This window comes from Oryctolagus cuniculus, chromosome 6, assembly GCF_964237555.1.
Source record: "Oryctolagus cuniculus chromosome 6, mOryCun1.1, whole genome shotgun sequence".
NCBI classification, from domain to species: Eukaryota; Metazoa; Chordata; class Mammalia; order Lagomorpha; family Leporidae; genus Oryctolagus; species Oryctolagus cuniculus.
In genome coordinates, this window is record NC_091437.1 from 115,950,505 (window position 1) to 115,976,137 (window position 25,633).

The following is a 25,633-nucleotide window of genomic DNA, read 5'->3' on the forward strand; positions in this document are numbered from 1 at the left end:
AAGGTGAGTATTACAAATCTAGCCTGCAAAACAGACATTTAAACATGTGGTGTGATGAATGTTAAAGCAGAGGAGAGTACAAGGTGCCCCACAGCACACAGGCCAGGCAATGAATAGGATCGTGGGGGAAGGAAAATTAGTTTAGCTGAAACTGAAAAAAATGAGCAGGAATTAGCCAAAGAGCAGGAAAGGGTATTTCTCTGAGACAGAGAGAATGGATTCTGTAAATGCCCAAAGACAAGAGACATATTAAATATGAAATGAAAAGAGCACAGACTGGGAATTGTAGCAAAAACTAATGAGGTAGGATTGAACTGTCAGGACACTGGAAGGTCACTTAGGTCACATCACAGACAATTGCAGCTATGGAAAGTGTAAGTAAAGAATTTGCAAACATATTAAAGTCATTTACCAATGACTGGCCTTCACTTATATAAGAGAGGCAATTAGGGTAGTTTAGACTGGAAGATAATTAAGGATTTGCAAGGCCCCCAAGGATATTGCTGTAACTTTTAGTCATCATTATTCTTTAATGGAGATGAACCTGACGTTTCCTACAAGTAGTCTTAACTGAATCACCTGATACAGATGCTTTGATTTAGCTCTTTCTGAGATAACATATCCTTTAAAAAATTTCTGGCTCTTTGAATTCTGGTGTTTTGGAGTCCAAAATGCTTGTTATATTTTAGAAATGTTAGAAATTTCCATCTTCAATTCATGAAATCTCCAATATTTTATAGTTTCAAAAGATAAACCAGCACATGTCAGATTGTGATTGATCCCTCATTTAGTCAGTAAATGGTCATTGATTTTGTACCTTATACATGTATTGCATAAGTAGTACACAATTTCAGATATAACTTATGTATTCTATCATGCACATACATTATAAAGCATTAAGTTCATTTTAAACAATGTACAAAAATTAAAATTAAAAAAGAATGTGCTGGGGCAAAAGAAATTCTGGTAGAAAAATAGAACTTTTGCAAGGAATTTATCTTGTGAACCCACTCCAGAGACCACATAATCCACACAAAATGTTCCAATAGGGAGTTGTTAATTTGTTTTCATATAGACATAAATTTTACACATGGGGCTTCTTATTTCTTACCTGAAGAAATAAAATATTATGCCTAAAGCATTCCTAATTCTGAATTTATTAGCGTACTTTCACAGGGAATTAACCAAATGTTCTCACTGTTTTGATTGGCACAAGAAAATTCCAACCACAAGAATCACTTAAGCCACCATTTACTCTTGAATAGATTCGACGTATTGTGTTGCCCGTGTGTTGCCCGTCTTTGACAAGGAATTTCAAACGTGTACAGTGGTATGGCTCTCTCGAAGCCTTACGTTTCTTACTGCAAGGAACAGAGAAAAACAGATTATTTAGTATTAAGATGCTAACCCTTAGGCCTCTATAAAATAAAAATACAGAGGACAAGAGGGGGGACATGTGCAGTAACAAGGATTATCATGCAAAGCCCTCCAGATGCTTCCTAATTTAAAGCAGGAAGTAAGTATTTTCTTTTGTGATTAAGTAACTGCGTTTGAACATAGCACTGAATACTCCGGCCTATTGGCCAGACCTTGGCTTCTCAGCTCTGCCAGGTATTGACCCCACTCTGCCACTTACTGTGTGATGCCAGGCAAGTTACTGAATCCAAAATCTTTGATTCTTTATCTATAAAATGAGTAAGAGCAACTTACCTCCTAGTTTTGTTGGGTGGATGAAATGAAATGAAATGATCTAAGTCAGGTGCTTAGCACAGTTCCTGAGCTATTATAAGCACTCAACAGATAGCTGCATATGAAGTAGGTGTGGGGAGCAACCCGGACTAGACTAAGTTACTGGAATTAAGACTTATTCTATGCATCTGCTCTCCCACAATATGGCGCTGAGAAGGGAGAAGCAGCTTCTACACAGCTGCCTCCAGTTCAACCAATAAACTGTAGGACCTGCTCCTGATTGGAGGAGAGCAGCGTACTCGGCGTGTGGGTAGCAGAGTTGGGATTGGCAGAAGAGGACTATAAAGGAGGAGAGAGACAACATGCACCAGGAACATCTAAGGGGAACATCTGAGGGAGCACCTGTGCAGCCCCCGAGAGAGCCGGCCGGCGGTGTGCCGCTCCCCCGCGGAAGTGGGGAAAGTGGCCAGGGGGAACCGCCCTTCCACGTAGGTGGAAGGGACGGTAGCCAACCCGGGAAGAACCAGCAGCAAACCCGGGGAGGGCTGAGCAGACGAAAGAACAACGCAGGGTCCTGTGTCGTTCCTCCACGAAGATGGGGAGCGACAGTAGGCATTTGGCCTGGTAAAATGCCTGTGTCCCACATTGAAGTGCCAGGGTTCAATTCCTGCTTCTGGTTACTGACTCCAACTCCCTGCTAAGAAAAACTCTGGGAAGCAGTGGTGATGGCTTAAGTTATTGGTTTTCTGCCACCCACGTGGGAAACCTGGATTGAGTTCCTTGCTCAAGGCCTTGGCCCTGTCCTGGCTATTGTGAGCATCTGGGTAATAAATTGCTGGCTTGTAGCTTTCTCTCTGTCTCTCTCCCTCTCTGACTCTCAAATACATCAGTAGCATTTGAAAAATGAATAAATAACAGCATAGCTGCTCAGAGATAGAGGTATGTGTGGAGTATAACAGTGCCTTTTCTGACAAAGACCGCAAGGTTAATGTACATTATCCATACTGTTTTTGCCCTTGTTCTGACAAAATTTTTGTCTCCTTTGTTGATCACAGTGTCCCTTCAACTGTCTGTCTGAATCAATGTCATTCTTTTAGATTAAAACTAGTGAGAGGAAGCTATCAAACCTATGCTATAAAGCAGCAGGCAGAGAACTAGAAACCAAGGATGTGGGTAAGATAAAAATTCTGAACAGTCCTTGTCTCGACTGTTGAGGAATAATTTTGTTTTCATATAATTTTTTAACTCTTTACTTAGTACACAGTTAATTGTGTGTGTATAAAATTAATTGAAAACAAATATTAGTAAAAAATAAGAATGGGAACAGGAGATGGGGGAGGAAGAGGGTTGGGAGTGTGGGTGGGAGGGTGTCTATGAGGGAAGAATCACTATATTCCTAAAGTTGTATTTACAGAAAGCATGAAGTTCATATACCTTAAATAAAAGGTTTCTGGGAAAAAAAGTTACATAAAACTTTCATGTTTCACTTTGTTTTCCAAACCAAGGGAAAGTTTAAATAAAAACACCAACTTTTTATATCCTAATGCTAATATGTGGCTTCATTGTTAGTTGATGTTTTTGCTCTTTTGAAAATCTCCTTCATCTATGGGAAAGGTCATCCCAGGCCTGGCACCCTCTCTCCACGGTACAGCCTAATTGTACTGGAGGAAAGTCGGAAGAAGAAAGTGCATACACGCCCTTTGCCTTGATGCTTGCACTGTTGGCTTCAGATCTCTATACTACCACCAGCACTTGCTGGCCTGCTTAATAATTTCAGCAACAATTTTCTGTTGCTTTGATTTGTTTTTGCCTGCATATCATACCCTGCTTTGGAAACTGTCACCTCCTGTCCCCTGGGTGTTCCCATAGACAGTTCACCTCCTTGGTGGGCAAACAATATCACCAGGGAGAGAATCTTACTGGAGGTATGAATGTAGGCTCTGCTGCCAAATTAGGGACCGTTTGTTTGAAAATGAGGCCAGTACCAGAAAACCAGAGCCAGGGCACAGATAGAATCTTGCTGATATTGCATAAGAATGCCTGGCCTTTGTTCCAGGAATGCCTGGCACACAATAGGGGTCCAATTATGTTGTCCCTGAAACACTGTGTCCCTGGAAAAATGTACCAGAGCCCTAAGAATCTTGATTTCTTAAATGAGGTCCTGAGCACCACTTCTCATTCCATTCCTCCCACTCATCCATTAGTGAATGCTTAGTGTGTACCAGGTGACACAAGAGCCTAAACAGGTAGGTGAAGACTGCAGTGTCAGAAATAAAGGGAGGATTGTGGGAGCACAAAGCAAGCGGCCTCATCTCTGGGAATGGCATTCCAGGAAGGCACAGACCCTAAGGGTATTACTCTTAGTGAGTTCAGAACTTGAAGGAGGAAGACTGGCCTCTTTTGTGGCTCAACTTTTCTCCTGTGAAGGCTGTTAATGAGGCGATGTGATAAGACCCTTTAGCTTATCTTCATCCTTTCTTTCCTGGAACTTTCCCACCCCACCCAAGGCAGTGAGTACCAAGGACTAGAGTACCCTAACTCTAAACTTCAGCCCTACTCTCTACACAAGACTCGGTGAGGGACGTTTCAACTGCTTTCAAGAACTGTCCACTTGGATCTCTTTCTGGTTCCTCCAGATCTACATGCTTCCCACAGAATTCATGATTCGACCTGTGCCAACACACCCATCCCATCCCTCTTCCTGGAATCATTTCCTTCACAACGACTCTTTATTATTGTCATGAAGCTCACAGTCTCAGAGTCAGCATTGCATCTCTGTCCCTGGTGTTCCACGTGCACTCAGGGCTCCAGACCACAGCACTGAGCTCCATCAGGCTTGGTATGTGGACCATAATTCTCTGTTTACTGCTGTTGAGATGCAATGAATTTTTCCCTCTTTGACTCATCTACAGCATGTTTTATCTTTACCTGGAAACTTCTATTGAGGTAAGATCTGGAAAACCATAAGCCACACTTCCAGATGAGCTTCCATGATTAATGCATTGTGAATAAATAATTTAAAACACCATGAAAACGTTTGAGTGCCCATGTTTAAGCATCACTCCACTTTTGCTTAAGGCAGTGGGATTACCAGTTGGATTTCCCTAAACTGTTCCTTTGAGACCCTGGGACTCTACATTATTTTGTCTTCCTTTCATTCCAGATCCCAAAATGATGTGAACTCTACAGTATCACCTTAGTGCTATCCGGAGGCTCCTGAACAACCTAAGTCATTCCTTATTCAGACTGCAAATCTGAAAGTACAGCTTCTTTGGAAAGTGTTCCCTTAGTAACCTCGTATACCCTTCTGAACTTCAGTGTTCAAGCCTAAACACTTGACAATTCTGATTCATTGAGAAGCAGAAAGTCAAAAGGAATAGTAAAATATTATCTATCAAGAACAATTAAATCCAGTTTAGATGATTTCAAGACTGAACTTCAACTCTAGCTAGATTATATGTTGCTTAATTAACAATTAAGAATAATATGCAGCTTAACAAAACATTAATGAAAAATTTATCATTTTTTTCTCTCAAATTCCTTTTCATATCTAATACTTGGACAAGAAGCAAAATAGAGTGGCATAAGGTTTATCAGTTACTTATTATCAGACGAATGCTGAACCTGAAAATTTATTGTTACACAAAATAGGACATATTTAATATATTTATCTCTAAATGTTTCCTTTACTCAGAGAAGATGCTTATAAAACTTTTCCCATAATGGCACAGGTCGGAAACTTTCTTTGTGTGGCAGACTGATTTAAATTGATGAAGCATCTCATAGCCAAAAGAAGTGACCTCCAGGGCTGAGGGTTTCCATGTAGCACATTCATGTTTGAAAGCCCTAATCTAGGAAGTGAGAGAAAAACACAGTATAGTGGTCCTGAGCTCATCTCTAAAATCCACTACATTGTTAAGTACTTAGCCATAAGAGCTCACTGCCCTTTAGTTTCTTCACTTATCAAAGGGGACTGAAAACTCTGTATCATGGGGTTAGGTCATCCCTGTAGGCAAGTGCTTGGAATTGTGACTCAGAGCTGGAACTCTAAAGAGGTTAGCTGTTATATTGTATTCATACCCTTGTACTTTCCAAAAAAGAGACTAACAGTAAACCAGACCAGATAGCTACAGTGGAACAGAGAGGCACTCAACTTCCCAAGAGGTGAGTGGGTGGATCACTGGAGGAATATGCCACCTTGTTACTTGTTATCTGTGCTCTGCTCCTAAGAGCAGCATCCCAGCTAAACAAGATGCTGCACTCATTTTTCCAAAGAATAATTCCATACTTATAATGGAAGTCCATGGACCAACAAAGTCTAGTTTACGGGATGTACAGCACAGATCTGTTTTCAGAAATGACTATTTTCTACATTAAAGAGAACAATGTTTAAACTTTTTAAAAAAAATATTGCTATGCCAGTACTTCCTCATTATGAACTTTACATAATACGGGCTTTGCAATATGATAATTTAATGTGAAAATTTTATAAATTTGAATGTGAATTTAGTAAAGCCAAGAAATAAAATTACTTACCTTGAAATGAGCCATAATGTAAGACTTAAATAAAATACTTTCTGATAGGAAAGTAGTGTTAATATTTAAAAATTAAACAGCGTTTAATTCTCAAAAGTTTCTATCTCTATAATGTAACTGGCCTCATAGTCAATTATATGTTCTGTGGCAGAAAAACAAATTTAATTAGAACTTTATTTACCACTGGATAAAATTAGAACATACAATCAATATACAAAATCTGTTAAGAATTATTTCAAGTTCTCTATATTTTTAACCTTTGGAGAATTTATTACAAGGGAATTTCTTTACAAAATCATAAAATAATCCCACCCTAGGACAATCCATAGAAGTAAAAAAAGACAAAAACTCAAGGTGAACCAATTTTCAAAATCAGTTTATAAAGGAACATGGATAAAAAATCAAGAAAATACATTTATTGTCATTCTTTCTAGTGAAGGGAATGGGTCTACGCATCTGAAGCCAGAAATATCACATAACACATTTAATAGAATTTATTCAGATGTTCTTTGCCTTAGTCACAAACATCTCAATGATCCGCATTTATTTGTTTATATTAGCAAGATTATCAACACATCTTCCCAGTTATATATAGTTAATATCATATATAAAATATGTATATATTTATTACATATATTACATATCATATATGTCATATATAATATATATATATATAAAATAATGGAAAGAACATTTCAGCTCATATAGGATCATTTTCTCCTGGGAATATAAATGTAATTTTATGTCTTTTAATTTTAATCACAACTTAAAGATAATGTCATAGTAATTATGAAATAGTGTTTTAAGTTCAGCAAAGTAAAGGATTTATTTTTAGCTAGGTAATGTTAAGCAAATCACATAATTTTCTTCCAATCCTGATTAAATATATATGTATTTATATGTATATTTAAATATATATATTTAGTTTTTAAAAACTGATTACAGTATTCAACCAAAAGTATTAAGTAGAACAAACAAAAAAAAATACTAAGAAGGATAACATATTAAGCTGCTCATCAACAGTCAGGGTGAGGGCTGATCAAGTCACTGTTTCTCATAGTGTTCATTTCACTTTAACAGGTTTCCTTTTTGGTGCTCAGTTAGTTGTCACCTATCAAGGAGAACAAGTGGTATTTGTCCCTTTGGGATTGGCTTATTTCACTCAACATAATGTTTTCCAAATTCAAAAAAAAAAAAAACTGAAAAAAATAACAGCACTTTTAGAGTAGAGAAACCAAAGTATAGCAATAAAAGTTTAATGAAAATCAGACGTTGTTGGCCTTTGACTAAATTATTACTATTGTAAGAGGGGAACAATGGTAAATTAAATATCTTTTATTTTTATTACAAAGGCAAGCAGAAAATATTTAAATATTGAATATAGTCTATATGGACTTTTACTATGTATCCTTTATACATACTTATAAATCATTTAGATAAAGTTTTTCTTTGGAGCCCATTTAATTCATATGGATTTCTGTTTCCATAAAGCATGCTTACAGTTTTAAAATACTATTGGGGAGAGGTGGTATAGCATAGCAGGTAAAGCCACTGCCTGTGACTCTGGCATCCCATATGTGTACTAGTTTGAGTCCCAGATGCTCCACTTCCAATCCACCTTCTGGTTAATGTGCCTGGGAAAGCAGTGGAGGATGGCCCAAGTACTTGGGTCCCTTCCATCTACATGGGAGACCTGTAAGAAGCTTCTGGCTCCTGGCTCCAGTCTGGCCCAGCCTTGTCTGTTGCAGCCATTTGGGGAACAAAGCAAGTAAATTTAAGATTTCTCTCTTTGCAACTCTGTCTTTCAAATAAATAAAATAAAATACTGATCATAGGAGGATATTTTCAGCTTAACTGATGAATTTTCTCATTTCTAAAAATCTGTGCTTTATACCTCTAACTATCTCTTTAATGAAATATGAAAATATCTAAAACAAAAGTAGCATTTAAAAGACAAATACTTGGAACTACAGAAAGCATAAGAAAATTAATTCATAAACCCAATGACCATATTCATTATATTGAACTCTAAAGCATGCAATAACGAATTTTCAAAAGTTCAGAAAGTTTATAGAGATTCACAAGAAATTAAATGTTTCTATTTTTAGTAATACAGAAATATCAAAAGTCTATGGTTTCACATAATTGTATAAAATTATATCCCATATATGAAAAGTAAAAATGATCTATTATCAACATTTTCGAATACTTATTAAATCCAGTAAAGTAAGGAGTAGTCCATCTATATAAGATGATATTACTTTGTTCTCTAAGTCATCAAATACTTATAAATATCTAACAGATGCCAGACAGTGTACTAGGTCTTGGCTATCCAGTGTTGAATAAGTCAGAGAACAAGACAAATACTTCCAAGAAGATGAGTTTTGAAGTAAGAGAATTTAATACAAGTTAGTAGGTATTTCTAAGATTCCATAAAACATCATGTTTTCTTATGTGTGTTTCCGATGAGTTCCAGTGAGGGTCCATGGTCTACTCCAAGAAATAGAAGAAAAGCCATGTGCATAGGCTACAGACAAGGAAGACTTCCCCCAGTTGGCTTCAAAGTGCTCTGTAATGGTAAGCAACATTCAAGTAACCCAATACTGCTCTACTACTGATCACTATTAATATTGAGGGCTAGGAGCGAAGAGTTCTCATTGTGTTTGCTCCTGAAGTGAGAAAGACAGAAGACACAAACCTAGGGCAAAGTCTGGGACAAAGTCCATTTATCAAAGCCCCTCCTAATTGAATGGCAGAATTGAGATAGAATATTTGTTCGACCAAGAGATCAAGTAAGATTCATCAAGTCCTTCAATATCAACTCTCTCAGGAGCTATTCCAAAACAAGCTTCGGTAAGAACTGTACAAAGCACATATCCTACAGGACACAGATTCCTTGGAGTCACCATGAATATTTGAAATATCTTCTTAGTCCCCACTGAAATGTCATCATGACCATAATACTGCTGTTCCTAGAAAGGATTGTTCCCATGCCTACTGATTTTTATTTTTCCTTTCACCTTCATCTGTTATTGGGGTACCCAGAAATGCCTACCTTTGTGGAGAACATGTCATGTATTTTTATTTAATTTATGCAACAGCAACCATGTAATATATGTAAGATCAGTCCATCTGTGTTTTGTATCTTCCACATACACCTCAGTTAAAATTTTTCAATAAGAATGCTTTATGAACGATTATTTAAGTATTTTGTAATTTATTGTATTTCTTAAGAAAACTGTCACAACTCCTGTTGATGATTTATTTACATTGATTGCTAGTTGAAAGTATGAGTAGTTTACTCTGTTTTATACATACAATAAGGCAAATAGTTACCTGTTTTTCAGTCCTAGGAAGATTCTAATGAGCCCCAGGAGAAACAGAGTAATTCTCAAAGCTCTTTGAAGGAGTGAGCCTATTACATGTGCAAATTTGAAACCAGATTTAGAGTTCATCTTAACTGTTTTTAATCACTATTATAATGGAAGATGATGCTTTAAGGGATAAAGGAGTGGTCAGTCCATGAAGACTATTTATGATAAGGAACAACTCCTCAGAGAGAAGCTGAGAGACCCAGAACTTGGGCATGCCTTTCTGTCAGCCACAGAGTCTTACCTTCATTCCATTTTAGAAGTAAATTTGTCCAATCATATTCTGTCTTTCTAGCTACTCTTCCCCCTACAACTGCTCTGCAGTTTGGAGGTCATGAGGGTTTAACTAAGGTCTTTATGTCTATTCTTTCTCTCTAGGTGATCTCATCCATCTCAATGCTCTATAAGCTAATAACTCCTAAATTTGCACTGCATCCCAGACTTCTAGTATAAGTTCTTGACCCATGTAATCAACTACCTACTAATATCTCCTCATAGATATCTATATGTTTCTCAATTATATGTTCAAAACAGGATTCTTGGCTTTGCTCCAAATTATTATTATTATTACTCCCTAGTCTTCCTTGCTTCACTATAGCTATTTATTGCTAGCATCCATTCCACGGCTCAAGTTAGAACCAAAATCTATGTTTAATAGCCTCTTTTTATAATTCCACATATTCAACTTGTTAATAAGTCTTCTTAATTTCATCATTTGAATCTCCTCTGGAATCTATCTTTGCTTGACAAAAACTTATGCTTTCTTATCCATACACCAGAAATAGTCCTCCAACTTTTCTAGACTTTCATTCTTGTTCTCTTCCAGTCCATTCTCCAAAAATAAAACTCAATTTGGCTTATTTTCATGAAAAATAAGAACTTCAAATATAGAAAAAGTTTCCAGAATCGTACAAGGAATGTAATTTTTCTGAACCTGGTTTCAGATATGATGATCTGTCCCTGAATTCTTCAGTATTTCCTTTTCTGCCATCAAATGAAAAAATAAATACTAGTTAACTATTGCCAAACTAATTCAAATTTCCCAATTATTCTAATGTAATTTGTGATCAAAAGATTCTATCTCAGGTCATACATTGCATTTAGTTCTCATGTCTCTTTAAGTTCCTTTGGTCCGCAATAATCCTGGTTTGTTGTTTGCTTTTTGCTTCTTGTTTTTGGTGTCATAATCTTACACTTTTGAAGCCCATGGGCCAGCTATTTTGTATAATGTACCCCAGTTTTTGAGTTTGTCTGGTGTTTCCTTATGAAGAGATTCAAGTTATGCATTTGTGACAGAAATATCACAAGAGTGGCTTTTTTTTTTCTCTTTTTTTCTCATGGCATCATATCTAGTTGTGTCAGTTCAGGTCTTCCAAGAAGTAAATGCTAAAAAGGATTAAATCTGAAAGAGACTTATATGCAAACTGTCAATGAAGGAAAAGGGAAAAAAGATAGAGCCCCAGTCTGCATCTTTGAGGAAACTCACAGGCTCCAGTCCCTCACCAGGCTGTGACTGCTGGAGACAGCTGGGAGAAACACAACTTCAGCATTCACAGGACAGCCATGGGATATGTCTGTCACTCAGGAACTTCTCAGCATGTTCTCTTGAAACAGGTCTCAGCAGGGTGCTTACCAATATGTACAATTTTTATCATACCATTTCTGCTGTCAACATGATTGGAGGTGGTTTCAGCCAGGTTTCTCCACTGTATTCATGGATATGGTAGTGGCTGAATGTTGCTTTCTATTTCTATCTTTCCTTCTAGATTTGCTTGCTTGGCATTCTGCCATTCTACTATGCAGTAAGAGATTTTTTTCCTCTCATTTATTTACTAATTAGTTAATTTATTTTTATCAGGATGACGCTGAACCCTTACCACTACAAATATCTTTGTAGATTTTATCAAGACCCAATATCTCTTCCTTAGCTTGCATTTCCTCTAGAAGGATTAATTCATTAAGTTAAGGGAGTGACACAATGGTAAGAGACCCTGAATCAAAGATTCCAATTGCCCCTATGGTTAATGTGGTTATCCTTTCAATGCTAGTATTCTGAGAACTTTGCAGGAACTCACAGTCCCTGATCAAATAAGCAATATCCAATTTATCTTTAGACCCAAGAAGACTGGAACCTACTTTTGCCATTCTTAAGGAAGAATGCTGACCCCAATCACTGACCAATCCCAGAAAGGCCACATGCACTGTGGACCAATGAGAGGGCTACTGCTCATGCCCAGCTTTGAACTGTACAATTCACTGCCTTTAATCCCACCAGGAATCTAGGAATTTAGCATTAGCTGCTGGACTCCTTACTCTGCATTTTGCAATAAACATCAACTCTTTTCCACCAAACTGAGCTGTGCATCAAGCCAGCAAACCCAAGTTTAGGGTTCTCCAGCAACACCTCCAACCAGTTTTGGGGGTGTTCTATAACGAGGATGGACTCATATATTCCTATCTTATTAGTGGGCTATGATTCATCATTATCATTATGTATTTGAGTGTTCAAATTGTCCCAGATTTGACCAGCAACAGTCCTTTCAAGCTGACTCTTGCATCTTTTTGAACTATCCCATCATTCTTTAAGCACGCCTTACTTTCAGAACATAAAACAAGATTTTCCCACTTAATAAATAATGAAGAATGAGGCAACAGAAAATATTACCATACCAAAGAGCATAAGATTATTTTTCTGTCCTTAAAAATAAATGAAAGTATATAAGCTTGGTTAGTTATAAATTGATAATTGCAAGACTATGAATGGTTGTGAATTACTTTAATATTTATATACTAAACATTTGAATATACATTATGTATGTTAAAAATAGGAAATATACCTCCAAATTTATTAAAAATACTAATATAAGCAAAATGCACACTACACAATTAATAATTAATAACAATGGAAAAAGGAAAAGAAAGTATAAATTTTTAAATTACAAAATCAAATTATAACAATACAAGAAAGTGTCATAAATTAAATTAAGCAGAATCTCAGATAAAAATAAAATGTAATGGTATATTCATGAGAACAGATGAATTAACGTAAAAGTTTTTAAAATCCAGTCTATAAACTAATTTAGGGAAAAAAAACTTCTTTACAAGTTGATTTCCAAATAAAATCATAGCAGATATTTTTGTTTTAAATTTTATTGGGCAATGTGATTTTAAATGTAATCTCTTTTCCAAGATATACTGTGTACAGAGTTCTTTCATTATTGTCAGTGAGGTAAATTTATTCAAACATATATATTTTTAAAGGTCTATTTTTTTTTTATGTGAAAGGGAGAGTTACAGAGAGGCAGCAACACAGGCGGAAACAGAGAGGTCTTCCATCTGCTGGTTCACTCCCCAAATGGCCGCAATGGCCTGAGCTGGGTCGATCTGAAGCCAGGAGCCAGGAGCTTCCTCTGGGTCTCCCAAGTGGGTGCAGGGGCCCAAGGACTTGGGCCATCTTCGACTGCTTTCCCAGACCATAGCAGAGAGCTAGTTATGGAGCAGAGCAGCCGGGACTTCAATGGGTGCCTACATGGGATGCCAGCATTGCAGGTGGCAGCTTTACCCACTATGCAACAGCTCTGGCCTCTCAAACATATTTTTATATATTTGCAGACAGACTCCAAAGGGTTTTACACTAAACTGTTAGCTAGAATTGTATATGCCTACAAAAGTATAATCATTTTAAAATGAAAACTAAAAATGCTACATGGACCTAAGAATGAAGGTCATAACATTATCAAATAAAAGGAAATATAAAATATAATGAGGGGCCTGTGTTGTGGCTCTGCAGGTTAGGTGTCTCCTGTGGTGCAGGCACCCCGTATGTACTGGTTCAGGTCCTAGCAGCTCTGTTTCCTATTCAGCTTCCTGCTAATGTGCCCTGGAAAGCAGTGGATGAAGGACCAAATGGTTGGGTGCCTGCTACCAATGTGGGAGACCCAGATAGAATTGAAGGCCTTGGCTTCAGCCTGGCCCAGCACTGGCCATTGCAGCCATTTGGGGAATGAACCAACAGATGGAAGATCTCTTTCCTATCTCTGTATCTCCCTTCCTCTTTGTCACTCTGCCTTTCAAATAAATAAAACCTAAAAAAAAAATGAACACACATTTCTATGTTAGACGATATAAGTATGAACAGGATAATAAATGCAAAAAAATATTTTAGTAGAGTAGGATTACAGCTTGAATTTTCAAGTTAAAATTTTTGAGTTTATCCATGTTTCTTCCTGTGGCTGTATTTTAATTTTCTTCATTTTAATCTTTAATTCACCTTTAATTTTCTACAAAGCTTGCTTTCCAATGCTATTTAATGATACCTTTCTATGTAATATATGCATACATGGGTCTGATTCTAGACTTTCTCCTCTATTCCACTAATCTATTTCTTCTGATTTCAGTACCTCTACATATTAAATTTTGGTGAAGAAATCCTTCTTTATTACCTTTTTTCCCAAAGAAATTTCCTGGGCATTTTCAAACACACCTTATTGCACATGATTCTTGATTCATTTCATTAAATTACAAAATAGGAATAATAATCTTTGAGCTCTTTAATGTAAAAAGATGAAATTGATAGGATTACTTGAGAGAACTTTACATGTGATTTAACTATGGGCCAACTGGTCTCTTCCGCTTGTAATAAGGGCATAGTTTTGCTTACTCATGCCCAGCCAAAAGTTAGAACAGACAGTTAAATATAGAAAAATCTCCATAAGAAAAACAAATTTATTTTTTTTCCTGTGTATTCTGAGGGGTATAATGAGAGTCATAATGAGAAAGCTGGCTCTAATTTGATTATAAAACTTTTAAATTCTGAGGTTAAAACTGACTTCAAGTTAAACCATATTTTCAGTTGATTTGTCTGAGGTATCAGGCCAAGAATTCAGTGCTTCCCAGTGGTACTGAATAGCAACAGCTGCACCCAAACAGGCCAACTGTTAATTTATGAGTCACAAATAACTCAGAAATCCAAGAGGCATAATTTTAAATTACTTGGTCTCCTATTCTTTAGTGAAAATATTTGGACCTCCTCCTTGCCACAGGATCTTCCATAGGTGACTTCCTAAAGAAATGCTATTATGTCTACCACTGAAAGCAAGGGGATCCACGAGGAGAGGAACTCCCACTTGCTATGGGTCTGTTATAGATTAGGTGCTAGGTGCTTTATGGATGTTACCAACATTTCATAATTTAGAGGGGACAGCACAACTGAATAAGAAACCACACGAACAAACTTGAACTTCCCTGTTTTCAGATTAACTCATTGAACCTGTAATTAGAACTTTAAAAGATAGAAATAAAACTACTCAGCCATAAAAATGAAATCTTGTCTTTCACAACAAAATGAATACAACTGGAGGCCATTATGCTTAGTGAAATAAGCCAATACCCAAAGGACAAATACATGTTTTCTCTGATTTGTGATAACTAATACACAGAGTACAAAAAAAGGTATATGAGCAAAATTCACATTTTGTGATTTGATTATTTATAGCCCTTGTCTATACTCTTGAGGAATAGTGGTTTTTCTGCTTACTGCTTGTTGAATTCTTTACTTAGTGGAGGGTTAACCTTGTGATTAAAAAGTAAATTGAAAGTGTCATTGTAAAATTTAAAAGAAAAATAAGAAAGGGAGGAGGAGAAAGAGCAAGAGGGAAAGAGGCAGGGTAGGGTGAGAAGTATCATTACACTCTTAAAACTGTATATATGAAATTTGTTCCCTTTATATAAGTCAAAAAGTAAAATAGACTGCTAACAGTGTTTTCTATAAAATTACAAATATAATTGTTCCTTTTTTTCTATTTGAATAAATCCTATTTTTGTTCTAGGGTTTTCTACCAACTAGAAAGTTCAAAAGGCTCACAAGCTAAGTCTGAAAATTCAGTTGTTAACATCTGTTCCTGAGTTCTTAGTACACATTTTTAACACAGAACGCTTTCTATGACTGCTCATACCTCTAGACCCTTTACTGCCATTTCCTAAGCTTGAAATTTCTAGGCCAGAAAGTATCTTCTATCTGATCTAATGCTCCACTTACACAGCCAAGAGTTGAGACAATGCTTGCAACTGCTACTTAGAAATAATTTTCCCTTCATTTCAATTATTTTATATAAATGTTTTTGCATTTCTAAAGGCTTTGCTTATTTTGATGGGTGGAAATTACATCTACCTTGACATATAACAAACTTTTTTCCTAGTATCATTATCTAAACTACACAGCAAAGATTTGAAACTAAAGTGTTAGAATCTATCTTTCTGCCTCTGAGTACTTCAAAAAGTAAGACATATGGAATTAAAAAATACATTTATTTTGGCGTGAAAAAATTGAAATCCCTGCACAGTTTTCCCAAAATACATATTTCCATTAACTTTTTGAAGACTTCATATATATCATGTCTCAAATATTTTATTATTAAATATGCAATTTTGTAGGATTTGTTATTTTCAAAGGATTCAAACTTCATCACATTATGTTTAGTTTAAGTGGTTATGGAACCAACTTTTCACTAAACTCTGGCTTTGTGTTCTAGGAGCCTTCCAGGCATCAAGACAACCAGGCTGGGCGCTCTGCAGCCTGGCCTCTGTAGGCTCCCATCTGCCAGAGCTGGCTCACAGAGAGCACAGCAAGGGGAACAGGATGCTCAGCCACCAACTTTCTCTCAGAGTCCAGGCGTGTTCTCCTCTTTCAGCTCGAAATGTCTGAACCACATGATTTTCATTTCTTTCAGCTTTAAAACATTTTGTTTAAAATTGAACAAACTAACTTTAAATAAATTCTACTGAAGTGCACACACTGAAAGTTGAGGAGAACAAAGAACGAGTTTTCTCTAAGCCTTGTATGTTTTTCTCTAAGGATGTTCTTGGATGAGCTTCATCCTGTGAACTTTGATATTCTTACTTCAGAGATGGAAGAAAAAAAGAAAAGGCTAACAAACTATCCTAAGATTAGAGCCGGAATTATATTTAACTACAGGTACAAATGAGTTACTTATTCTAAAGAGACATGATTTTGTTCCAGAAGTAGTTGTAAATGAAAAAAACAAAAACCAGCTAGACTGAAGTGGACATTAGGTAATAAGAACCACATCCTCGTCACTGAATATCCACGCAGAAATGTTTTGACTTGTGCATTACATAGCTAATTGGAGACAATCAGAAATAAGATCTGCTACATCTCAATTTTCAACCCAATGCTTCTGTTATGAACTAAGAGCATCTCAAATCAGTGAGTAAATTGTAGATGGCTCATTTCCTTTAGTGTTTAAACAGCCTTCAGACATTCCCATCTTAACAGAAAAACTTCCTCAATGGTTTCAGCCCTCAGCTGGTATCAGAATTAGCTAGAGTTCTTAAAAAAAAAAAGTCAAAGTCCAGCCCCTCCCTGAGGAGATTATGATTAAGAGGTGATAAGGGCCAGGTAGGGGCATTGTTGGGAAGTTCCCCAGGTTTCTTTAATCTGAGAACTGCAGGCTTACCTCTTTTCCCCACTCCCCAGCCACTCCACTTTCTCCTCTTTAACATTCAGAGTGATGCAATTTAAAAATGTATAAAAATCTTAAAAGGGATACAAAATTTAGAATAAAGGGGAAAGCTATGCAAATCCCTGCCTACCTAACCATTGTGTCTATGGGGTTCTGACTGCCAATACTAAGCTTATTCAGAGTGCTCTGTGTTTCCTGGGCTCTTGTTCGTATCTCAACATACTCCACCAGGGCCTCCATGTCCCTGCTTCCTCCTAATGACTGCCTGAGTTTTCAATGAACATTTTTGGTTCCTAATGTGTAACAGCATCCTGTGTCTCAAAATTCCTCCTTTCTGCTGTTTGCAATGCTCCCCACCAGGGTGCTCTTTCGTCAGTCTCCTCTGAAGAGCTCTTTGCTTGTGCTGGGTCCTATTGGCCACCATTTCTCACTTGGTATCAAATCTGCACCAGAAGCTCAAATACCACCTATGTGCACTGATAATTTCCAAGTCTCTATCTCCAGCCTCTCTCTTCTTGAGTTTCAGATCCATACATCTGCTTACCTAGTGGCTCTCGATCACCATGCCCCAAATTTGAAATCCATTACTACCTCCCAGCCTCCAAGCTGCTCATACTTAGATCACCATGCATACCAGAAACCAAGGAGCCAGCACAGCATCTTCCCTCTTTTAACAGCCTACATTCTATACTTGCCAAATTTCTTTCCTATACCTCTCAAACAGAACCCTGCCCCATATTCATCACTAAGTCTTATTTCTGGCCTTCATCACTTCTCTCTGGTTGTCTTGACCCTCTTCAGTTCCTCCAGACTGCAGAGTGTCATCTAAAACATCAACACAGGACAGATGATTGGACTAGCTGCCATTTAGGATGTCTGCATTCCATGTCAGAATGCCTGGGTTCCAGTCCCAGCTCTGAGTCCCAATTCTAGCTTCCTGCTAATGTGTATCCTGGGAGGCAGTGGTGATGGCTCATGGTTGGGTTCTTGCCACCCATGAGAGAGATCTGGACTGAGTTCTCAGCTCCCAGCTTTGACCCTGGCTGTTGCAGGCATTTGAGTGAACCAGTGGATGGGACAGTTATCTCTCTCTCCCTTTCAAGTAAACAAAAATTAAAATTCAGATCTTATTGTCACTTCAATATCTCTTCATCCATAAATACAAGACCTATAGTTGTTAATTCTTAATCATTTTTATGAATCTCCATCATTTGATATTTGAGGGTACTTCAAATAGTTTCTGGAAAATAAAATAAAAAGTTAATTTTGATGCAAAAATTTTTTTGAAACCCATGCATACTTTTTCATGATGTTCATCTTCTTCCAAGTCTCTTCTCTCTCTCATGCCCTCTCCCTCACACACACCTGTATATGTAATTCTCCAGCCTTGTTTCCTGTCTAGCCCCCTGTGTTCTAGCTGCACTGAACTGTTGGACAGGCTGTTGTGCTTTGGTCTTTGAACACCTGCCTTCCTCCTTTTCCTTTGGACAATTTGTGTTTCTCACTAACCTCAGCTCAGCTATCACTAACCGCAACACACTGGCACATTTTCCAACTGTGGCCCATCCTCTCCCATTCTAGTGGCCTATATTCCTGCCACTGCTCCTGTTCCTACCAAATTTTTCTGCTTCTACAGTACAAACCTTATCACGGGCCTGCTCACGTTGTATTGCAATAGTGTCTTCATGTATTGAAATGTTACACAGTACCCCAAAGATACACATGATCAGTTACAAGCTTATTTTTTAAAGGCTTAAGTTTAAAATATTTGGGGAAAAGTTGAGTGATTTGTTTTCTGCATCTTCTCTCACAAAACAATACTGCCTAGAAATCTCTCCAACTCACTAGTGTCTGGGTGTTCAATCTTCCATGGTGTGCATGAATCAATTGTTTGGACCACTCCCCTATGGACTGTGTTCACTTTGTTTTCAGTTGCTTCAGACTAGTAACAATGCTGCAATTAATGTAATACATCAAAAATAAGTGGTGGAATGTGAGGCAGGCAGGTTGTGAGGTTCTGGAAAGCTGCTCCCCTCTGGTTTCCTGAATTCTTTCTTCGTTGGGCCAGTTTGCTCAGTACTTGCTGTAGTCAAGGAGAACTGACACAGCTTGGTGGAGCCAATCATTCGACAGATTTGAAAGCCAAAGTCTCACTGACATCTGTAACTCTACAATCGTTCCTTGGTACTTACTTGCCAGCCCGTGGATAAGAAAGCTCTGTGATAGGACTACCTCCTCCCCCTACAGGAAGCAAGACTTCCCCTGTACTCAGTAGTTATGTGGAGGGAAGGAAGATATTCTCAGGTTCAAAGTACCCAGAATCTATCCCAAGTCCGTCTAATAATTTCATGCACTATGAAAATTAAAATGCTGATTTCAAAGTGGTTCTAGTATGGACTTAAAATAGAAATGGAATGATACAAAACCAATTAATTAACTGAAGCAGCAGCATGATGAACTGAAAAAATCTAGTTGAAAACTACTCATGTCCCTGACTTCTTTGCCAGTCAACTTAGGGCAGGATTTTTAAGAGATGAGGGATTTAAGACATATCATGTTCAGAATGTTCCACTGAAAGTGGCTTTGTAACCAACAGCAGTTCTCTCTTGGCTTCTACTACTTCATGGTGGTCATGAATTTCCTGCCTCCTGGGATAACTACACCTACATTACATTAAAGTGTATCACTGCAATTACATACTATTTTAAGAATTGTATAATTTTCAAATTACTCATTTTTGGTTCAATATGCATTCTACTGACCCTTTTCTACTCCACTTCACTATGTGTTTTGTGATTAATAAGTTTTTCATCCAGTACACTACCTTATAGAATACTGAGTCAGTTTTAAAAGTTTTATAGATTAGCAATTACTCAATTTGGATAATCAACTTTGTTGGAACCTGAAGAATAACTGAGTATGAATTTAGCATTTATGCATACCTTGTTTAATATCACCATGCATGAAGTGCTATTCTTAAAAATGGTCAATGTCTATACTCTGGTTTCTCTTCAGATCGTATAAATCTTTCGCCTTTTACTAAAAATGGTCAATGTCTAGTTCATAATACAGTACACTACTGATACATATTTTCCAACTCTTGGAGTGCTGATCAAGGAGTGAAAACACGGCAGACAGCACTGCACAAGCTTGGCTGACAAGCACGGTGTGGTGACAAGATGCTCATCCAGCAAGCACTCCACAGCCCCATTACAAATGACAGTGTGGCTACCATGCCCCATGTTGTCTGCTAGCAAGCAGTTCTGACCTCAAACAACTACCAAAAAATGTACAACAGTATCAAATCTGCTACAAATAAGGACAATTATGGTCCTAGATGTCAAGATCAAAGTTTCATGGCAGGTGGAATGCACTCTCAGGAACAGTCATGGTGCCAGTGTTGTGGCAACATGGGTTAAGCTGCTGCATGCAATGCCAGCATCCCATATGTGTGCCAGTTTGTGTCCCAGCTGCTCCACTTCTGATCCAGTACCCTGCTAATGGCCTTGGACAAGCAATGGAAGATGGCCGCAGTGCTTGGGCCCCTGCTGCCCATGTGGGAGACTTAGATGAAGCTCGTGGTTCTAGCCTGGCCCAGCCCTGGCTTTTGCGGCCATCTGAACCAGTGGATAGATGTCTCTCTTTGTCTTTCCCTCTAACTCTAATAAATAAATCTTTAAAAAATAATAAAAGATATAGGGAGTGGGAAAGGGGAGGGTTGCGGGTGGGAGGGACGTTATGGGGGGCAAGCCATTGTAATCCATAAGCTGTACTTTAGAAATTTATATTCATTAAATAAAAGTTTAAAAAAACAAACAAAAAAAATAAAAGAACAGTCATCTAACATTTTAAAAATGAATCATAATTATTACCAGTCTGAGTCAACTCACTAACAATTAACTGAATAGCAGGTGATATTTTATGACTTAGGGGTATTGCAGAAAAAAACCTGAAGAGTGCCCACATAAGACACTAGAATTCAATTCTCCATCAAGCCTCTGTCTTAACCGTACCCAACCCTCTTCCCCCAGACCATCTGATTGGTATCTTCATTTTTAGGAGCAACTCTTCCCTTCTCCCTGAATTATTCCTTGCTGTGGTCATGTCTCCACAATCATTACATTACAGAGGGAAAGAAAGAGAAGAGATAAGGAAAATAAAACATTACCTTTTATTTTCTCAGGCACACAGTGATTTGGGATACCAATTATTCACACACTTTACTGATTCACCTTTAGAATCATCTATTTTAAGTCTTCAGCCACCTTAGAAAATAATTTGCAGCAACAGCTTTGCAATTCAGAAGTACCAAGTTAAAAATTTAGTTTATCTTTAACAGGTGAGGTTGTCTGCATTCCTGAGTTGTAAATATTCCCCGGAACGGTGGTGAATCCTCTCCTCTCCTTAATGGCTTTTCAGCTCAAAGTCATGACTTTTAAAAACATTATTTCCTAAACACAGTGCAACAGAAATCAGTAATGTCCAATCTCAGCACCAGGGGGTGGCACACTAAATGTCATCCTGATTCGGTGAGTAGCCTTTGGCTGAAACAAAATCTTTCACCACTAAGGCCATCAACTTAGGTCAGCTCTCTTGCTCCTGAGGTCCACGTGAGTTTCTCTGCAAATGCTGCTTGACTGCGAATGGCATGCATGGACTTACCAGGCATCTAAGGATGTACCTACACCAACCTGGCACACACACACAGTGACTTTCTCAAAGACGGCTCCACAGCCAACAAATATTGATGCGTGTAAGTCACAGCACCTTCCTCATCAGCACTGTCCGCTAACCGACACAGCGAGGCTGGGGATATGTTTGTACCTATGCAGCTTAGCTTATTTCCAGTGGGGGAAAATAAGAGTAATTACTGAACTTAAATTAATACCTTCACAAGGAGGAAAATGGTTTATAAGTCAGATACTTCACTTATCAGGAGAAAGCCATCTTGGACAGGGCTGTAGCTTATAACAAAGTGCAGCAAAGGGAGTGCCAGGCTGGCTCTGAATATACCCACAGTCATTCAAAATACATATCCTAATGGCAGAGGCTAGCTTATATTATTTTGGCAAAACAAAGGGTACAGATTTCAAGTTATTTCACAAATTAGACCATCAAATGAAACTGGATATGAAAGCATTCAGTAAATCTTAACACATTTTTTAGGAGATGCTACTTTAACATAATTTACATGGTCAGGTAAAATCTGCCAAAGAGTAAACAAAGTCATCAACAATAAAATAAAAAATATGGAAAAATCAGGCAAAGACCCCCAAAATTAAAAACAGAACAAATCTTTCATCAGATTTGGAAGTCAAGTGCATTGTATGCTTTTTAAAATGAGCACAAAGCAACTCCATACTGCCTTTAACTAGACTGAGAAATGGAAAATATTTCACATCTATAAACATACATGATTGGAGGCATTTTATATTTGGGGTAATATAAAAGTATCCTGTAGAATGTGTTGCTGCCATAAATTGGGGCTGCGGGGTTAATGACAGAGTGAATAAGTCCTGACAATGCTTTGCACAATTTATAGTGAGCTAAGTAAAACCCAGCACTGAAATCCACCTAAGAAATGACTGGATGATAATGGATGCGGTTTACTTGAGGCTAGAAATCCTGGATAAAAGGAAAACTGCAGCTACAGATTAGTGTTTTACAAACAGTCAATCCATATTATTTTAAGAAAAAAATGGATGATTTATTATATAAAATTATGATTGGCAGAATACAGAAAAATTATTTCTTTTAACCTTTACATATTTACTACAAGTACCAAGCAAAGTGTAACAATTGGAAGAATGCATTACAAACTACCAAAGGGTATTCATTTGGTGAAATTATTCAAGTCACAGATGCTAAGTAAATAAATGCACTTCAAAACACATGAAGTGTAAAATAAGTAGGAAAATAGTAACTTTGAATAATGATTCCTTTAATAAAAAACTAATCAACAAACAAGAAGCACAAGAAAAATGTAGTCAAGTTAGATGGAAAAGAACAAATCAAATGTATTGTTCACTGGGGCTGTTAAACTAATATAATTTAAAAAAATCTAAACATGTAATTAGTTTTAAAAAAATAAGAATATTCCAAATATATATCTCTTTCCTACCAATAGCAGAAGGAAGGATTTAGAGGCCAGTTATGTACTTGTAGACCAACGTGTGTCTCAAAACATCTGCCCTGAAGTCTTCTTGTTAAGCGCATAAAACTGAATTTCACTGTTACTTAAAGGTGGGAAAATTTATGTTTTATGAAGGAAAGGAAAACAATTATACTTCAGGGCAACTTATATATTAAAAGAATGTCATCTCTAGCATAATCCTAGAATAACTGACTTCCAAAGAATTCCTTTGTACTTCTGTTAAATCAGGGCAAAGGTGACCCTTATGAGAAGGCAAATGGAGGGTCTCTGATAAGTTGGAATATTCATAGCAAAAGAAGAGATACCCACTAGAAAATCTGCATTAGTATCTATAATCTCATCTGTAAAAAAACTAATCATTAAGTTCATAATTAAGCTTTTAAAAAATAAAGGTGATATAGGAATAATACATGTCATATGAACTATATGCCAAATTACTGTTTTCTCTAGTCTTAAGTGCTATTAATAAATACACTTGATTCATGCTACAAGAGAAATAATTGAGACGATCTCACATTTCAGAATTCCTGAGTCTTATCAGAGAAAAATAAGTACCAAAACAAAAACAAAAACCTCACAAAAAACAAAACAGACCCACCTATACTATGGCAGATAATACAAATTTGGGCATTAAGTTAATATAGAGTTTTAAAGCTGAAGACTATGGGAACACATATATATGTACTTCAATGTAACTATAAACATGACTTTAAAGCTTGTTTTCTTAAAAAAGGCGTTTTGATCAAACAAGGCCACCTCAGTGACATCTTCAATGATGGTAACCCACCATTTAAAGGAACAGTATCTTTATTCCAAAGCCTAATTATTAATATAAAAAGGAAAAACATTTATTTTAATACAGCATTTTAGTAAGACTGCAATGGGACAGCCCTTTGATGAAAGATCTAAGGAGGGTAAAGCCAACATAACTGGATTAGAACACACGTTCCAATTTTGAGCCACCATCCATTAAATAATTTCCTTTTTGCTTTGCATATTACACAGTGAAAATAAAAAGGTATCTTAAGAGCACTTCAGTCCCACAATGTAGGATTTAAGCTTGTGTGAACAGGTGTAAATGGCCCTGCAATAATGTGATACTTGCAAAAATACATTCAACCAAAACTTAATGTCCATTTTCTAGGAACAGGGAAACAAAGTGGTCCCACTTAAACAACAACAACAATAAAACAAAACAAAAAACACTGTTTATCCTTCCTGGGAAGACTACCAAAGCAAAGAATGTCTAGTAATATAATGCATTTAAAACTGATACTTCTACTCATCTTTATAAGTAGGAAAGAGAGGCATACAGCTATTCGTGGACTTTATAAATAAAGACAGTAAGCAGAAAAAAATATTTGGGTTATTTCTCTGTTCATAAGTACCCAGAAATAAAACAATTACAAAAACACTAAAGTGCAGACCTATAGGCCATTACAGGCATAATAAAGAGGTGCAGCCAAAATTGCATCTACATTTACATTTACATATCCAGAAAATGATTCTTGCTTTAAAAAAATTGTGCAATTTAAAAACTAGTCAGTTTTGTTTGTGCCGTAATACAATTAGGACTTGTCTCTACCCAGTAGTGAAGGGACTGCTAGACCCCAGACAGCACACTACGGGCTCCTGACCATCGTATGTTTCGTCAGAATCATACAATATTGATTCCACCTCCAGAAAACGTTAGGGTCCTCTTGTTGTAGAGTGAAGAGCCACTGGTATTTGGTTGATTGCCTTTAACCAGAGAGGTTTTCAGTTCCATTTCGCAAGCTACAATGGCTGCATTCAATTCCACTTGAGCTCGATGAACTACATAAAACATGAGGCCTATACTTATAACAATCTGTGAAGAAAAATAAAATGTTACTTATCATTATCAGTATTTTATACACAAAAATAGAAAAATTAAACCCGTTAAATACTTGGCTTAGAAAGGCTTCAAAAAAGATGCTTCTCAAATGCGGTAAGATTTAAATAGTTCATCTACAGTTACCATTTATTCTTTCCTTTGCTGCTGCTTCTAGGAGTAGTGGGGCAAAGTCTTAGGCATTATGATGTCAGGCAAACATACTGCAAAAAACCACTTCTGGTCCAAACGATGTCTGCCTGATATAAGGCAAATTTGCCTCTTTGCACCAAAAAAGCTTCCTTCCATGAACACTACCAACAACAAAATGTCTGCAGTAGAAATGACAGCTGGATAAACTTTACTAATGTAGTTTACGTAGCTTTAATTATCTTTACACAACTTTAAGCTCATTCAGAAATACGCACTGCTATTTGAAAATGAACTTCTTGGGGTCGGTGCTGTGACGTAGTGGGTAAAGCTGCCACCTGCAGTGCCAGCATCCCATATGGGTGCTGGTTCAAGTCCTGACTGCTCCACTTATGATCCA

At 37.1% G+C, this 25,633-nt stretch overlaps 1 protein-coding gene and 1 long non-coding RNA gene across 5 annotated transcripts in view; one reads left to right on the plus strand and one right to left on the minus strand.

Moving 5' to 3' along the window:
• Positions 1-1,234: 1,234 nt before the first annotated feature.
• Positions 1,235-25,633, minus strand: part of TMEM64 (transmembrane protein 64) — a 48,896-nt gene continuing 24,497 nt past the window's right edge. Inside the window, exons 3-4 of one of the 3 annotated variants that reach the window (XM_051843876.2) lie at positions 24,909-25,080; positions 1,235-1,361 (exon numbers count right to left, since the gene is read on the minus strand). In XM_051843876.2, coding sequence (XP_051699836.1) covers positions 1,315-1,361; positions 24,909-25,080 — 219 coding nt within the window. In that variant the 3' untranslated portion in view covers positions 1,235-1,314. Of the gene's footprint in view, positions 1,362-22,762; positions 25,081-25,633 lie in introns of those variants that run through there. The other 2 variants (XM_051843878.2, XM_051843877.2) reach the window with 2 other exon arrangements.
• LOC103348078 (uncharacterized) lies at positions 3,794-23,827 on the plus strand. 2 transcript variants are annotated; one of them, XR_007918646.2, is made up of 5 exons: positions 3,794-3,935; positions 4,853-5,068; positions 5,790-5,853; positions 8,702-8,802; positions 16,127-23,827. It is a non-coding gene; the product is annotated as an uncharacterized lncRNA (long non-coding RNA). The 2 variants fall into 2 exon arrangements; XR_001793172.3 differs by having other exon boundaries at positions 4,853-5,853.